Source organism: Purpureocillium takamizusanense, chromosome 7, assembly GCF_022605165.1.
Source record: "Purpureocillium takamizusanense chromosome 7, complete sequence".
NCBI lineage: Eukaryota > Fungi > Ascomycota > Sordariomycetes > Hypocreales > Ophiocordycipitaceae > Purpureocillium > Purpureocillium takamizusanense.
In genome coordinates this window covers 1,995,792-2,011,157 of record NC_063074.1, presented here as the reverse complement: position 1 = coordinate 2,011,157, position 15,366 = coordinate 1,995,792, and the positions used below count along the sequence as shown (strand labels likewise).

At 58.1% G+C, this 15,366-nt stretch overlaps 5 protein-coding genes across 8 annotated transcripts; 2 read left to right on the top strand and 3 right to left on the bottom strand.

The window, feature by feature from the left end:
- Positions 1-302: 302 nt before the first annotated feature.
- On the bottom strand, positions 303-2,580 carry JDV02_007912 (uncharacterized protein). 3 transcript variants are annotated; one of them, XM_047989454.1, is made up of 4 exons: positions 2,096-2,580; positions 1,356-1,972; positions 969-1,275; positions 303-898 (listed from the first exon to the last, which is right to left on the bottom strand). In XM_047989454.1, the coding sequence occupies exons 1-4, from the start codon at positions 2,237-2,239 to the stop codon at positions 713-715; spliced, it is 1,254 nt and encodes a 417-aa protein (XP_047845456.1). In that variant the 5' UTR covers positions 2,240-2,580; the 3' UTR covers positions 303-712. The 3 variants fall into 3 exon arrangements, with proteins under 3 accessions (XP_047845456.1, XP_047845458.1, XP_047845457.1); XM_047989456.1 differs by having other exon boundaries at positions 303-1,275; XM_047989455.1 differs by having other exon boundaries at positions 1,356-2,118.
- A 302-nt stretch (positions 2,581-2,882) lies between these two features.
- On the bottom strand, positions 2,883-5,644 carry JDV02_007911 (Glucan endo-1,3-beta-D-glucosidase). The gene is made up of 2 exons (XM_047989453.1): positions 4,466-5,644; positions 2,883-4,408 (listed from the first exon to the last, which is right to left on the bottom strand). Exons 1-2 carry the CDS (start codon positions 4,664-4,666, stop codon positions 3,209-3,211), a joined length of 1,401 nt encoding a protein of 466 aa, XP_047845455.1. The 5' UTR covers positions 4,667-5,644; the 3' UTR covers positions 2,883-3,208.
- A 960-nt stretch (positions 5,645-6,604) lies between these two features.
- JDV02_007910 (uncharacterized protein) lies at positions 6,605-10,824 on the bottom strand. Of its 2 annotated transcripts, XM_047989451.1 has the most exons (4): positions 10,628-10,824; positions 9,950-10,487; positions 7,584-9,894; positions 6,605-7,521 (listed from the first exon to the last, which is right to left on the bottom strand). In XM_047989451.1, the coding sequence occupies exons 1-4, from the start codon at positions 10,636-10,638 to the stop codon at positions 7,394-7,396; spliced, it is 2,988 nt and encodes a 995-aa protein (XP_047845453.1). In that variant the 5' UTR covers positions 10,639-10,824; the 3' UTR covers positions 6,605-7,393. The 2 variants fall into 2 exon arrangements, with proteins under 2 accessions (XP_047845453.1, XP_047845454.1); XM_047989452.1 differs by having other exon boundaries at positions 9,950-10,824.
- A 532-nt stretch (positions 10,825-11,356) lies between these two features.
- JDV02_007909 (uncharacterized protein) lies at positions 11,357-13,625 on the top strand. Its single transcript, XM_047989450.1, has 3 exons — positions 11,357-12,140; positions 12,224-12,725; positions 12,800-13,625. The coding sequence occupies exons 1-3, from the start codon at positions 12,002-12,004 to the stop codon at positions 13,032-13,034; spliced, it is 876 nt and encodes a 291-aa protein (XP_047845452.1). The 5' UTR covers positions 11,357-12,001; the 3' UTR covers positions 13,035-13,625.
- A 185-nt stretch (positions 13,626-13,810) lies between these two features.
- On the top strand, positions 13,811-14,755 carry JDV02_007908 (uncharacterized protein). The gene has a single exon (XM_047989449.1). It carries the CDS (start codon positions 13,899-13,901, stop codon positions 14,649-14,651), a length of 753 nt encoding a protein of 250 aa, XP_047845451.1. The 5' UTR covers positions 13,811-13,898; the 3' UTR covers positions 14,652-14,755.
- Positions 14,756-15,366: the final 611 nt, after the last annotated feature.

Sequence of the window (15,366 nt, the reverse complement as noted above, 5' to 3'; positions counted from 1 at the left end):
GCCTCGGCATCTTGGGTCCTAAACTCACTGAGAACCCGACCAGCTACCTAAGAGAAGTATCTCGCCTACGACGTACGAGTGGTACTTTCTCCGTTGTTTGAAGTCGAAGGCATCGCCGACCGCAGGGAACGGGCATAAAAACCTCCAGGAGGCTACCCGATATCCTAAGGCAAGTGTGGAATCTGTTCCGCCGTCGGCAGATTATGTAGCCAGCCGGAAATTATTCCGTCAAACGTACGTCCTAGTATAGCATTTCGCTCTTTCCATATAGAAAAAAGTCGTTGCCCATAACGTATAAAACCCTGTCTTAATAATAGTTTATTTTTCTCGGGCCCCTCGTCTCCCGTCAACCCACGCTCAACCTGGGGCTTAAAAGATAGATGCCTACGCCGCTTTGACATGTTAGAGTTCACCCAACATGCGCTGTCTAATAATCTCCACGAGGTGCAGCCCATCGTCAACTGCTCTCGTCGAACCCTTACGCCAATGCATGTTATGCGACTGACCCGTTGGCAACCATCCAACCGCCACACCACTCCAGCCGGCGCCTATTTCCATGCCATGGCCGTCGCCAAATAGTACTATCTATAACGTCTCGCCGCCAATGCCCGGAGGGACAGAGGACGTAGCATGCCTAAGAGCAGGGCGGCGACGTCCGTGGCTCGCTCGCGACGTTGTGTTGAGGCACACGCGATAAGCAATGGGGGCTCCATCAGTCATGCCACGAAATGTACAGCATCACACCAGCGCCCACCGCGACGGCGGTGAACTGCACGAGGGTCTTGCGAAGCTCCGCCGCCTTGTTCGGCCCCGTCTCCAGCAGCTCGGGGATCACCGCCACGGTGCCGACGTACAGGAAGGTACCAGCGGTGAAGGGGAGCAGCATGTCGCCCCAGGTCTGCGTTTCATGCGTCAGAGGACCGCTCATGTGGTGAGAGTGGGGGGGGGATTGCAGTGGTGTTACTCACCAGACTCGTCCCCCAGAGGCCGGCATTGCGCGGCATCGAGACCTCTGACGTAGATGCGCCACCGCCGAGCTCCTGGACTGCGATGCCAATCAGTGTCCCCAGCAAGGCGCCAATCGCGGTGACAAACTGCGATGCCATGGCTGCGCGCTTGGAGAAGCCAGACTGCACGAGCAGGGCAAAGTCGCCGACCTCGTGAGGAATCTCGTGGAAGAAGACAGCCACGGTTGTGGTGGCGCCAATGGTGGGTGAGGCGTAGAAGCTGGCCGACATGGCGAGTCCATCGGTAATGTTGTGCGTAAAGTCGGCGCTGCAGAGCGCTGGTCAGTAAACGAGACGTTTAGAGGAGTGGGACCTAGGATGGTTGAGGTAGGTGGCCCTGGGACATACATGAGGTTAAGATAGCCGCCCAGCTTGACACTTGGATTCACCTCCTTGTGCTCCGCGAGATCTTTACTGCTCGTCTCGGACGTCTCCTTTGTGGCCTTCTTCCTGGACTTGGCCGAGCCGTTGCCTGCGTCCGTGCCTGTCGCCTTTACCACAGAGGTCTCCTCCTTGTTGTTGCCGTGCGCGTGCCCATGGTCGTGGCCCTGACCGCCCGTCGCAATCCTCAGCCCCTTGTCCATGGCCACAAACGTCATGAAGCCAACCAATATGCCGAGCCCCAGCACGAGGTTGCGGTTAGGCTCGACGAGGACGAAGCGCGCGCGCTCCGACTCGTCCTCGCCAAGGAAGATCTCGGGCAGCAGATGGAAGAGCGTGTCGCCGAGCAAGCCGCCGACGGCAAAGGCCACCATGACGCTCAGCGACGCCGGGTCGATGTTGGTCGGGCACAGGGCGAGAAGGAAGTTGGGCGGGCCCGAGATGTAGAGCGTCGCGAGGAGCGCGTTGACGGCCGGGCGGGAGCTCGGGAAGAGGACGGCGAAGAGGCGCGTCGTCAGCGACGAGGGCTGCGCGGCGTGGTGTGCGTGCTTCGCGGCGTTGAGCTCCTTGACGATGGGGCATGTCTGTATTATGGGGTGGTCAACCACCACCGCAAGTCAGCTGCTGCTGTCGTTTGAGATGACGGATCGACACCGAGGCGATCATGGCAAGGCCGGAAAGGGGGGGGGATGATGGAGATTCCGTACCTGAAGCTGCTCGTCAAGCTCCTCGAGACTCAGACTCTCAACCACTGCGGCCGACGGCACCGCCGCAGCAACAACACAAGCCGCCAGCAGGCACACGGCCAGCAATGCCGCGGCTGCCCTGCGGGAAAGCATCGTGAACGCCATGTTCCCTGGTCCTCCCGCGTCGGATTCCGTCAATCGGCACAGGAAGAGGAGTCAAGGGGTAAAAGAAATCAGAGAGCGGAATGCCCAACTGCGGACGTGTGTTGGTGGAATTGGTGAAGAAATCGAAGACTGAGCACGGTGCACGGATGAGGTTGTCGAACTCCTTGTGCAGGATAGCTGTCGAGACGAAACGACGTCGCCTCAGCTCGAGCCTCGAAATGGAAACGCGGCACTTGTGGCGCAAGTGGTGGTGGGCTGAAGGGGCGCATGTGGCCTGTCGTTGTCGCGTGCCTGTCGCCCCATTTGACACTTAGGCTTGGAGCATGGAAAGCTACTGGTCGGCGCGCGCGTCAATCAGCTCGGCTCGGCGCGCCGAACTTCCCCATACAAATCCCATCGCTGCTTCGGGGTTAAAAAGGATCAAGTTAGCAACCCGCAAGGTCAGCTACGAAGGACGAGAAATCACATCCGTATCAAGTTGCCTTGGAAAACCCGCATTTTCCTGTCGCTAAATTTGCGTTGACCGCACGGGGAGCCAGCCACTGACATGGTCTACAGTATACAGTATATGCATAGCAAATGATGTGGCTGGCGCTGAACATGGCGCACCACAATCACGACAACGCAGTTTGCCACTGACAATTCTCTCGTGACAATTCTCTCCAATGATATTCTTCCTCATCGTCTTAGCTTTTGTGTGCGCTCTAATATATAGATGCAGATGTATCTCGTATCCAAATGAGTGTGCAACCGTGTACAATTCCAGACCCGTTGTTACCTTCCTATGTTGACGCCGCGATCCGCGCTTACGGCTCGATCCCCCAATGGTTTTTTCATGTCCCAGGCTTGAAAAAAAAAACTCTCAAGACCAATATAATCCGTGAATGTACATTATTCTATCCCAAGAAAGAACCGCTATTATGAGAGGGCGTTGTGTACGATGGACAGCCCGTACCGATGCGGCACCTCTTACACGACGGCGGCGGCCATGACGATGGCCACCGCGGCGGCGCCAAACGAGTTGACGCGTCCAGCTGCAGCTTGCGGGATGTTGGACGGCGACACAGTGGGCTGGGAGCCCGTGCCGGTAGCGCCCGTTGGCTGGCTGCTGGCGCCGGGGTTCGTGCCAGGAGGCACGGAGCCACCGGCGGACGACGAGTTGCCGCCGACAGGAGGGGGGGCCACAACAGTGCTCACCGTCGTGGGAGCAGCCGAAGAGGAGCCATTGCCGCCCTGAGCCGTAGTCGTGGCGGCCGGGGCGCTGTTGGAAGCCGAGCCGGTGCTGGAGCCGGAGCCGGAGCCGGGCGTGGTAGTAGAGGGCTGCTCCGTCTGAGCGCCGCTGGAGCTGGGGACGGGAACGGCGGTCGACGAGGGCTGGGAGCTGCTGCTAGCCTTGCTCGTCGACGAAGGTGGGGGGTCGACGTTGTCGCAGGAGAGATCGTAGAGTGGCTTCGTCGTGAGCTCAGAGCCAATGACGCCAAAGGCAGGGTTGGGAGTGGTGGGAGAACCATCCTGGAGAGTGAACCACCAGACGTTGGTCTTGCCGAACATGGGGCAACCGACTTCGTCCCAGAAGACCTTGGCGTTCTTGGGCGAAGGAACGGCGGCGCCAGACTTGTCGCCGCTGACAGGCCAGCCCGTCTCCGTGATCCAGACCGGCTTGCCACCCGAAACGCCCTTGGTCTTGTCGAGCGCAGCCTGGAAGAGGCTCTTGGCGTTGGACAGCTCGTTGGGCTTGGTGTTCTCGTAGTAGGGGTAGGCGTCCATGCCGACCCAGTCGACGGCGTCAATGACGGGCTTGTTGGTCTCGTTCACATAGACGGTCCAAGTGTCGACGTGACCGATGGGGGCATCCTGGAGACACGAGCCCTTGATGGTGTCGCGGACCTGCTTGATGTAGCTGACAAGGGTGTCAGGACTCGCACCAGGGTCGGGGCTAGCAGCCTGGCCGATGGGCGAGATACGGTAGAGATCCTCGCTGCCGACCGAGATACCGGCGACAAGCCCATCGAGCTTCCCGCAGTACTGATCGATTGTCTTCTGGAGAGCCGCCAGCTCGTTCTTGAATGAGGCTTCGCCGGCGGAGGCCCAAAGTCCAAAGAGAAGGCTGGTCTTGGTGCTGATGGCAGCAGGAATAGCCGAGATGGGGTCATTGGGAGTGCCGCCTTGCTGTTGACATGTCGTTAGCAGGCCATAACCCTGTCAGCCTGTGAGACATGAACATACCACCATGGTGTAGAGGCGAGCACTGGTGAAGCCACCCTTGGTGCCCTCAAGGCCAGCGGCCGTCTTGAACTCGGCCTCAAAGTCCTGCTGGGACTTGACTCTGCCGTCGGTGAATGTGCTGCCATAGTTGAACCCCTGGAAGGCAGCGGCCGCTGACGACACGGCCGTAGCCAGGGTGAGAAGGGATGCCGAAGAAGGCATTACGAAGTTTTAAGAGATTAACGAGTGCTTCTGTTTATGTATAGAAGATGAGATGGAGACCGAGACACGGCAGTAAACGATCGTGGCCGTCTGGAAGACTGTCGATGGCGTCACAGAAGTAAGAGAGAGAAAGCAAGTATGAAAGAGATGCCGAGGATGTAAGAGAAGGAAACCAAAAACGCGAGTCGAGGAAGGAGGGGGACTACGACGGCTAAAGAGGCCTCAGCACATCTGGGGATGATAAACAGGGCTGGTAGCTGCTGGATCGAGCGGCCCCAAGCAAGCCGAGGACGGAGTTCGCGGGCTAGTAGTGGGCTCCTTGTTCCATTCCTGGAGCGCGCGATGGCTAGAGAAGCAAGCAGGCGTCGTCACTGGGCCTAAAAGGTGGAGAGACGGCGGGCGGGATGCCTGAACGGAACATTGTTGTGGATGGGTGGGTGGCCAGTGGTCCCATCCATGGCACCTGCGTTCCCTCACAGGCCACGTCCGATGGTGTTGGAACCGTGATGGGGCCACAGGCGGCTTACAATCAACAAGTTGCGCGGACGTGGCCAACTGCCAGCCAGACCAGGCTCCTTTGTCCCGCCGGATCGTGGCGGAGGATGTTGATGGGGGGTATGGGGGGGTCCCACAGAGGGGCCCGGTTCGTGAGCCGGTGGATCCTGGCGCCTGGTCGTGTGTGTGCCACTGCAGGTGGGCAGGCATCGTTCTGCGTTCTTGTGCGAGGGCGGCTTGCTTTGTGCCTGGTGTCGGGATGGCTGGCTGGCTGGCTGGGTCGGCCGCGGACCTGCATGTGCGCGCGCGCAAGACATGGCGCTGTGCCTGTGGCGGGTGGTGTGTCTCGGGGCGACGCGAGACGAGACGTCTGCCGATTGCGACTTCGTGGTACGTAGTACTACGTATCGACATTCAGCGCGGCCCAAGAGCAGAATTTGCCAGGCCAGGCTCGGGTCAGGAGTTGGGAGCCGGCGACGGGATGACACGAGGAGGCGCACACGTCATACATACGAATAGTACGGAGAAATAGTAGATGGACATCACCAGAGCAAGGATGCTTGCCTGCTTCGAAGCCCGTGGGGCCCTCCTTCCCGGCCAACCCTGGCCTGTCGGGCGTTGGCCCTCGCTCCTTCCCGGTGCCGATCGTCTGGCGGCTCCAGCCCAACCTTCCAGACTTGAGCAAAGAGCCACTTCCCTTCTGGATGGGTACGAAATTCGATCGCGCAGCGGCCATCTTTGAACCGACGGGCGCGACGGTTTGCAACTGCAGTGTGAGGGTTCTGCTGGTGGCGCCCTCTCCTCCCCTGAGTCCAGTTCCCTGCCCTGGGTACCTTGCTGACTGCCATTTTCAGCGAAAAGCATAACTGTCTACTAGACCAGACAGGACACGCACGCCCGCGCGATGGCCGAAAACTTTTCCAGGTACGAGGTACGGAGTACCTCGCCTCCCTATTGGCATGCTCTGGCCAAGCGTCCGCCGTATCGCCCCAATGGAGGAACCCAACCCCACCCGCCCCTGCATGGGCGTTAAACGCACTTGCCCTCCGGCGCAACCGCAACTGCGCCTCCCGTCTGCCCCTTGGCGCCGTCGCCACCTACCTTCTACATCACTACGCGTAGTTCGTACCTTACCTTGCATGGCCGCACTGAACGTCTTGCTTCTCGTCGGTTTTCGACCGTGACGGCCTTTGACTACTAGAGTGTGACGCCTCAAGACCTCAGGTAGTTTTGTACCTGTTAGTGTGTGATGACTGAGCGCCTACTGCTACTAAGGTACTAGTAGTACCTTTCAGAGGTCATGTCACTCGGGGGCTTAGCGCTTGCACCGCACACGCACTTGACCGGCAGGTTGGTATGCACGCAGCAGAGCACAATGCGCACCTTCGTTGCAGCGCTCACTGCGTTCCGCCAGTCAGCGTCCGCCTCGAGTTCCAAGCCAGGGGTGGATGTCCTGTTTTGTCGTTGCCACTGCGACCTCGCGACAGCGGCTTGCAGCTGTCTCGTAACCACTACTGCGCTGCGCCCGAGGAACACGGCGTGCAGGGCAACACATGGCCAGGCGTGCTCTGTACTGCTGCTGGTATTCAACTCTTGCCCCTGTCCAAAATCGATTTTAGCCGTCACAAAACGACTCGCGCTAATAAGGTAGTCTTCTTGCCAGATGGATGCGCAGCGAGCCCCCGACCACTGGCTGGTCAGGCAAACCTGCCGAAGCGCAACACAGACGCTACTCATGATCGAGCGAAAATCCCAAAAACTCAATCCCTAGCAGTGGCCCAAAAAAGTCGGGCGGCCGGCCACACGGCGTTACCCGTGGAGTGGGGGCCATCTCAATCTTCGCGCGAGTGGCGACGATGTTCCTGCATGTGCCGTGACGGTCTTGCATCCTACCTGCTCAGCACCGCCTGCCACGTTCATCCATGGCTACCAAGGTTTCTCCGGGGAGTGTGATACTATAGTGACTCAAGAGCATGTTCAGTAATTCGTTGCATATCTGGCGTCCTGCGGTATGGCCGTGTCGGCGTTTTGTTTCCATCCCCTCAATACACAAGGTCCTGTTCTTACGTGGGAACCGGCTCTCCTAATCGTCATCAACCGTGCGTGCCTTGACCACATGCGCTGGCGAGGTTGCTGATGCCTCCAATGAGGGAGGGCGTTGCCAGTGTTGCCTTTGATACGTCTCGGCCGACAAGAGCTGTCGGTAACCAGAAAAAAACGTATATTCTCCTCCTAGACGAAACCTCGAATGCCTCGCAGGCCCGACGATTTCTTGTCCTTCTTAGCCTTACCCGAGCTGCTACCGCCCTCATCCTTGCCCTTGTCCCGGGACTCCTTGCGGATTCGGCTGTGGAAGCTGCCTGTTGAATGATTAGCGTTGCCGCCCTGGTGCCAGTCATATTCTTCAGCGCCGTCAACTTACTGCCAAAATGCCGCTGTTCGCCAGGGCTGTTCGACATCCCACCGCTTGCTGAACCTTCACCGGCCTGTGGGGTGCTCGCCCGCCGCTCGAGCTCCGCGGACATTTGTGTGCCCACCAGAGGCCCAAGCGGCGGTGTTGAGTTCTGTGCCGCTGCGTCCGCGTTTGATGCAGACCGGTGTGGTCGCGTCTTGATCATGACGGGACTTGCCGACATGGAGAGGTACTCCCCGCCAGAAGGCTGGGTGTCTTGTCCTCTGTTTGATGCTGCGAACGCCGCAGTCTCTGACTGCATGTCCAGGAGAGACGATTGCAAAGCAGTATACTTACGCATCAGCAAGTCGTACTGCTTTTGTTGCTCCGCTTGCTTGGCCCTGCTCGCCGCCAATGCGCCCTCGATTTCTAGGTTTGAGTTGGCTCCGGGCCGCTCCCTCTCCTCCTGAGCCTCTGCAAGCTGCCTCTTAAGCTCCTTGACTTGTGACTCAAAGAGTGTCCTCGCCCTTCCGGCGTCGTGTTCTTGTGCTGCAAGCTTGAGCCTGGTCAACTCGGCCTGCGCATCAGCTGCCGCGGCAGAGTTGATTGCCGCCTTGCGCTCCATTTCGCGCGCCTGGTGATCGCGATCCGACTTCGTGAGTTCTTTCACCTGCGCCTTCAACCTTTCCATCTCCGTCCGTTCGATGTCGACCGATTGCATGTTCTGCTTCCAGTTGAGCTCTCGCACCTCGCCCTCACACACTAGCTTGCGTAGCTTTTCGCATTCAGCCTTGGACCCGTCGAGCTCCCGTCGCAGAGCCCCCAGCTCTGCGGTAGCCTTTTTGGACTCGTCTCGCAGATTTTTGAGCTTGCTGGCCAGGTCCGCCTCCCACTTTTTGGCCATCGCACGGCTCTTTTCAGACTCTCTACGAACCTGCATCTCACCCTTCTTGGCTTCCTCAAAGCGACTCTTGAGGTTGCGATTTAACATGATGAGGTTCTGCGTCTCAGCTTCGCTAGCAGCCTCCACTACCAGCTTACGCCGAAGCTCACCGATGTGGGCCATATGTTGCTGCTTAACATAGCGCTCGAAACTGAGGTCGTTTTCTAGGACCAGAACTCGCCTCTGGAGATGGGCCACCTGGGTGCCCAAGTCCATTGCCGACGTGGGAGAGCTCACCGACGGTGGCACCACAGTAGTTGAGGGTGGCGCGGTCGACTTGTCAGCCGTTGACTCCTGATGGCTCAGAGACAGCGACGGCACGCTGTCGTTTGCTAGAGACTGATGTAGGCTTGACTTGATCACCTTATTCGAGTGCAACATGTCCTGCAGCTGGCTGTGGGATGGTGACTGCGTCAACTGCGCAGGTATCGTAGGGCTGTCCGTGCTAGGGCCTCTAGCGGTGCCTTCATCGCTGACATGTCGGCTGGAGGGCTGACTCGACTGTGATACACGACGGACCACCATGGACGCGGTCCGGTGGCTCGAGTCCGAATCTGTACTCGTCATTTGTGAGTTGCGCCAGTTGTCCGTCCGGCTCAGTGAACCACTCAGCAGTGCCGAATCGGACCTCTCCTTATCAGTTGCGTCGTGAACGACCGTGGCGGCAGAACCAGGCATTGGAGGGACGGCTTCCATATCGGGCGTATCGTAAAGGTCACTCGCCATGCAGAGGCTCATGCACTCAACGACGACCTCGGCAGCCTCGCTCTTAATCCAGCGGCCCAAGTCGGTCTTCTCGGAGTCGATTGTCAGGGTGTAGAAGTTGGGGTGGAGGAGGTGGCACCGTCTGAAACGTTCGGAACGGTGACGGATCTCGGTCGGCTGGATTTCCACATCATCCGAGTTGGTGATGTTGGCGTGACGCAGATACCTCTGTGGCTTGCGGATGTAGTCCATGAAGTTGATAGGGTAGAGTCCATACAGTATCGTATAATAGTTGGACAGCTGGGCAACGGCAAAGTCGTCCGTATCGGGATTGTATGCACATATTTCCCATCCGCTTGAGTGGTCTGCCTCGGCTGGTTGGCCTTCTACGCCATGCACCTTCTGGCGATCCCAGAACAGCAAGCGAGCGTAAATGTTGAACAATGTCGGCAGGTGGGGTACGAGTGAGTTGGGCATATGAGGTAGGAGCATGATCAGAACAGTGAGAGCCGACGAGATGATAGTGGTAGATGTGTCATGCAGCAGGCACTTCAGAATGTTGCCGAAGAGGGAGGTATGCAGAACCTGGTGCAGATGGGGAGGATGGTCTTCGAGAAAATCGCAGAGGAACCTCAAAGTCGCTTTGCGATACTGCTTCTCGACGAAGCAAGTGTTCAGAGATGTGAAGAACTCCTTTCGGCGAGTCAGTTAGCCCTTATGCTGCCAAGGTCAAGGTCTGACTAAGTACCTTGGGTCTTTTCTTTCCGAAGCTTTTCAACGCATCACGGACCATTCTCTCGTTATATTCATGGCTCGTGTCCTCATCGACAAGCTCCGGGTAGAAGCGGTTTATCCATATGGAAAACAAGCGATCGATGATGGGGTTAGTTGCTGAGTCTCCGCCTGATCGGATATGATATTCGTCCATAAACATGACCAGATCCATGAGAGCCGCTATGGTCTCGTCGACGACAAGTTTATCAAGCCCGGTGCGATCCAGAAGGCCCTTGTAGGAGTCAAACCATGGCAGCACGCGTTCCGGTGTCTGCAGCACAGGCAGAAGTCGGCGGAGGATCCCTATCCACGGCCCGGAAGCACTCGGGACGCCCTTGACATACTTCTCAAATATGGTCACAAGCTCCTCCTGAAGTCTGTCGGATGCGGCTTCATCATATTTTTCGTGCTTGTGGAGATATGCGGCAATGGTCTCGACGAGGCTGTCGGGAAGGGGTAGGGTCGGGTAGGAGATAAAGGCATGTATCGCCTTGGAAAGCTCTTTCAGGGACCTGCGGAGCAACGATGGTCAGCCACAGACCAGGACAAGACTGATACTTGATTTCACACGGCCCTGAGAGAGGCTATGGGTTGATAAAGGACCGGCCACGACGACATCAACGGCTAACGGAGGTTGATTTGGGGAGCTCACGCGGAGGCCATCGTGGCGCTTGGACGACGGCATCGGGACCGCCGAATCTACCTAAGAAAGCGCTCTGCAGCAGTAAAGCCCCTGGGTCTCGAAGCTGGCGGGCTGGATATGCTGCGGGAGAGCCGGCAGAGGCAAATTATGGAAACGCGACGAAGCCGAAGCTGCAACTGGGCGCAAGGTCAAGCTCTGGCGTGTCGTTGCGAAGAGAGTGGGGTGGACCTGGCGCCCTGTTCGCGACAGTGTCGTCGGGCGTGCAGGTGGGTATCCGCCTCGCTTGCCAGCCTTCTGGAGCCGCTGAGCGCCAGGTGAACTGGCCACTGTGCGGCAGACGCTTGGGTGATCGGGCCGGGGTACGTCGTGAAGGCCAGGCGGATAGGGGGGCACTTCGTCCGATCCGCTGGATACTGGTCCAGGCCTGAGAGCTTAGCGATTATAGGGCGCCCAATCTGAGATAGCGCGTACCGGGAAGAGGTTTGAAGGTAGCTCCTTAGCAGGCAAGGTGAAGGCCCCACTGAAATGACCCCCCCTGTCGACCCTAAAACCCCGCAATCGGGAGCTCCAGCTGCCCGCATGACCCCGGGTGGCCAGACGCCCTGCCAGTGGTGGCTCCACTGGAGCTTCAGCGTCACTTCACCGCGGACGGAAGCGCGGAGGGCCGCATCGGGCCACCGAGGATGTCGTCGAACGATGCACGAATGCCACCAACTGTACTCGTGCTGAAGGAGCAACCAGTGACGGGGAGTAACCCAGGAAGTTGTCAACTCTCCTGGATCAAGGAAGCAATGCCAGGATGAATCGCTGCTGCGGCGTTCCAGTTGCTTCAATTGAAGGAGAGGTGCTCCCTTGCAAGCTGGCCACCATGACCCCTCATCAAACGCACCAAGCCCCCTTCCAAGGACAGTAGGGATTGACTCACGGCCCGGTCCCTCACTCGTTCAGCCCCGTCTCTGCTGGGGTGCGGCGAGGAGGGGCACACCTTCGTCATCGCGTGAGCTCGACCGTAACCTGTGGCCTGGGGTCGCGCCAGCCCGGCATTCAGACTGACTCTGGCCCCTCCACCCACCGAGCAAAGTACCCTCAGCCAGGTCCTTGCCGTTCCCCTCCCCAGTGTCCCGTGACCCCCCTCAGTCCTTTCTTTTCTCCCGTCTCGTCCCTCTCCCAGACTCCTACTTCTCTCTCCCTCCTTCAACACCACCACCGTCATCTCTCGTCTGTGCTGCAGATCAGCTTCAATCGTATCAATCCCCCCGCATTATCCCCAAGGACCACACCAGGCTCTGGGCCTCTTGTCTCGCGACGTCCTACCTTTACGCCACCCACGCTCGCAACTCACACTTGCACCTCCCCTACCCCTCCCCCTCTCAAGTCGGCAAGATGGCTGCAAACAAGACGTCCGCCGTTGCGGACGAACCCGTTGATGTTCTCTTCGCCCTGCACCCCAAGTTCGACATGCTCGACTTCGCCGGCCCATTGCAGGTGCTCACCACAGCCTGCCACGACTTCAAGGATCAGTGTACGTGCTACCTCGCGGTCCATGCTCGCGCCGCCATTGGTTAGCCTGCCCTGAGCGGTCAGCCGTTACTGACCGCGCTGCAGCTTCCAAGGCTTTCGAAGTCACCATTGCCGGCCTCGAGCCCAAAGTTCTCTCCGATCAGGGCGTCCTAGTCGGCTCTCAAATCTCCTTCAAGGAGGCGCACGAGCGCCTCGAGGAATTTGATATCCTTGTCATCCTTGGTGGCAACTCGCAGGAGGTGCTGGACAAGGAGCTCGAGCCACTTGGCCTCATCAACGACTTTGCCGAGCTCCAGAAGAAGGACCCTGCTCGCGAGCGTACCGTCCTTTCTGTCTGCACCGGCTCGCTCTTCCTGGCCCGCGAGAACATTCTCTCGGGCTTGTCGGCGACGACTCACCCAGACTACATGACCAAATTTGAGATTCTCTGCAGCGAGGCTGCCACCCGCAATCTCACCGAGCGCACCGACGTCATTGAGGACGCCCGATACGTGGTCAACAATCTTCGCTTCGACCTCGGCGACGAGGACGAAAACCCGTATATCCGCCGCAAGTCCGACGCTGGGCGCCGGCCCTCCAACGCTCGGTAAGTGGACCTTGGGCCTGCTATGTCCCAACACGCGGGGCAGCGAACAGGTTACTGACCCACTCACGCAACAGCAAAGGGAGCATGTCATGGAAGGGATCCAACTCGCGCCGCGAGTCCATTGCCCGCCGTGCGGCCATGCGTCTCGGCGGGTTGCGGGTCATCACTGCTGGAGGAAACAGCGCGGGTGTGGATGCGGCTCTCTACCTTGTTAGTGTCATGGTCGACGAGGAATGCGCGGTGGAGGTTGCCAGGATCATGCAGTGGACCTGGAACAAGGGCGTTGTCGTCGATGGCCTCGACGTTTAGACCGCTCATGCCTGGCAGGACGTGCCAGGCGGCTTTTGGCGGCGGTCCACGCTCTATTGCTTGGGCCGGACCTGGTGGCCGAGGGCCTGCCGCCCAGCCGTTGTATGACTACAGGCTACGGCCATATTTATTCTCAGAGCCCGCTCAATGACTCAATGTGTTAATCGTCCTGTCATTGTTCAACCTTTGCTCGCCGGCGTAGTGATGCACGTTGTTCCGTTTTCTATCCTACGCCCTCAGTTCCAGGCCTTGCCGCAACTTCAAGATATGCCTTCTAGCCGTGCACTCCAAAGTGCCAAGAAGTCAGGTTCTGCGCGGTTAGGTGCTGGGAAAGCACTTTCGCCCCACGAGCGGTCAATTGAGTCTCGCCTACCGTTATAGCAACAGCAGCAACAGCCGCGATGGAGGGCTCGACAATCGTAATCCATAGAAGCCACGCATGCGTTGTCAATGGTTGCAGTGAGGCAGGAACCTCTTTTTTGCTCTTCAAGGAGGCCGGCGAAGCTAGACTCCATGCCACTTATACATGACGGCGCGCTCATGAAGAAAACTCCGACTAATGTTGTCTTTTTTAATATCAAGACTAGGCATGAATGACTGCATTGAAGTGAGGACTTCTGTCTGTGGCGACGGACCTTTTGTCTCTAAAGAGCTTAGACTGGGGTGTTGGGCCGCCGCTTCCTTGGAAGCCGCGAACGCGAATGAGGCAGGCGCCGAGGCCCAACAGGTCAAATTCTAGCCGCGTCGAGTTGCGATGAGATTCTATCGCGCTCTCATTTCACTTTTAGTATAATACTCAGTGTCAAGTCGCAACATCCGCACGCTTCCATTGCCGTCGTCGTTGCTTTCACTCTGCCCGCTTCCATGGCGTACAAGAGACTGCCTTCGTCGGAGTGGCCTGCCACGCCGTCGCGCTTCTTCTTCATCTATGACAATCCGCAGACTGACAAGCCATTTTCTTACCACGCGTCACCCGTTGCCGTGGCATCGAGTTCCGCTACATGCGTCGTGACCTGCGCGTCACCTTGTCCCAATGGTGCCATACCCACGCAGACTATTACGCACATCTCGGGTTCCTCTTGGGCAGGCGAGCACACAATAGAAGGGGCTGCAACATCCTGGGGCTGCAACCTGGGCAGTGGAAGCGACGACGTCATGGTTGACCAGTATGGCGAGTGCTTCTACACGACAGCCAAGGAGGGTAACAAAATCAGCGGAGGAGGCATGTCGACACCTGTCAACTCATGCTTCGTGCAGCAACGATCGGCTTTGGTGCTCATCACGACCCATCAAGACCAGTGGTATAGCGTTGAGCGACCCTACCAGAAGCCAATGAATCCCAAGGATTTATGGTCGACGCAACAGTTGGAGGTCAAGTCGGTCTGCGCCGCTGTCACGACAGCCTCCTCATCGCAAACGACAGGACTCTCCGCGAGCACGACGTCAATCCCTTTATCGGCTACCGCGGCGGATTCTAGACAGACATCCCAATCTAAAGAGTCACACCCGGGAGCTACTTCGACTCCAGCGGCGCCACCGAACGGATCTGCTGGCCTACCTCTCAGCCGGGCTCTGCTGTTGGCGTCGGCGCTATTGGGAACCATCCTGTCGCTATAGATGCGGAGAAGAGTGCAGAGTGACGGAATGGAGCCTCTTGAAATCATGCAGAGTTACCTTTAATAGCCTCCAATTACCTGCTATGTAATAGAGATCCCACTAGCAAATCGCTAGGATTTTCATCAGTCGTGGGCCGTTATGTTGTCACGTTATGTTGGAAGCCTCCAAACTAGATATATTGGCCATCCGCCACCAAGGGGAATATTGGCCTGGCACCCTCATCTACCCTTGACATGGAAGGCAAGGGAAATGAGCAATGCCCCGGAAATGTTTCTTATGGTTGTTGACGGTGGCAGATCTGCAATGGTAACTCATACTCCGGCCGACGTAGCAACGGCAGGACCGGCACAGCTGTCTTTGGCTAATCGCATCATGACAGAAAGCGACGCATATATACCGTCACGACCGACTTGAGCGTCAACCGAATCGCATTCGACCAAATACAGCCAGCACAAGTCAGCAGGGCGAGCAAGTTCCTCCGACGGGCTACCAGACCAGGGGATCTGGCCATTCTTAGCACAGTGCGTCATCTTGGCAAGCTTGTGCCAAGTGGGGCCCGTTGAGATGATAAGTACCTTTTGGTCACGCATTTCTAGCCCAGCACTCCCGTACCTGGTATCCGTAAGGCTCCTACAGTGCGATAGCCGCTGAACAACACGAAGCGTTATGGTCCCGGGGTGGGGGAGCTGACCTCCATGGTGCGTCGCAGGACTCA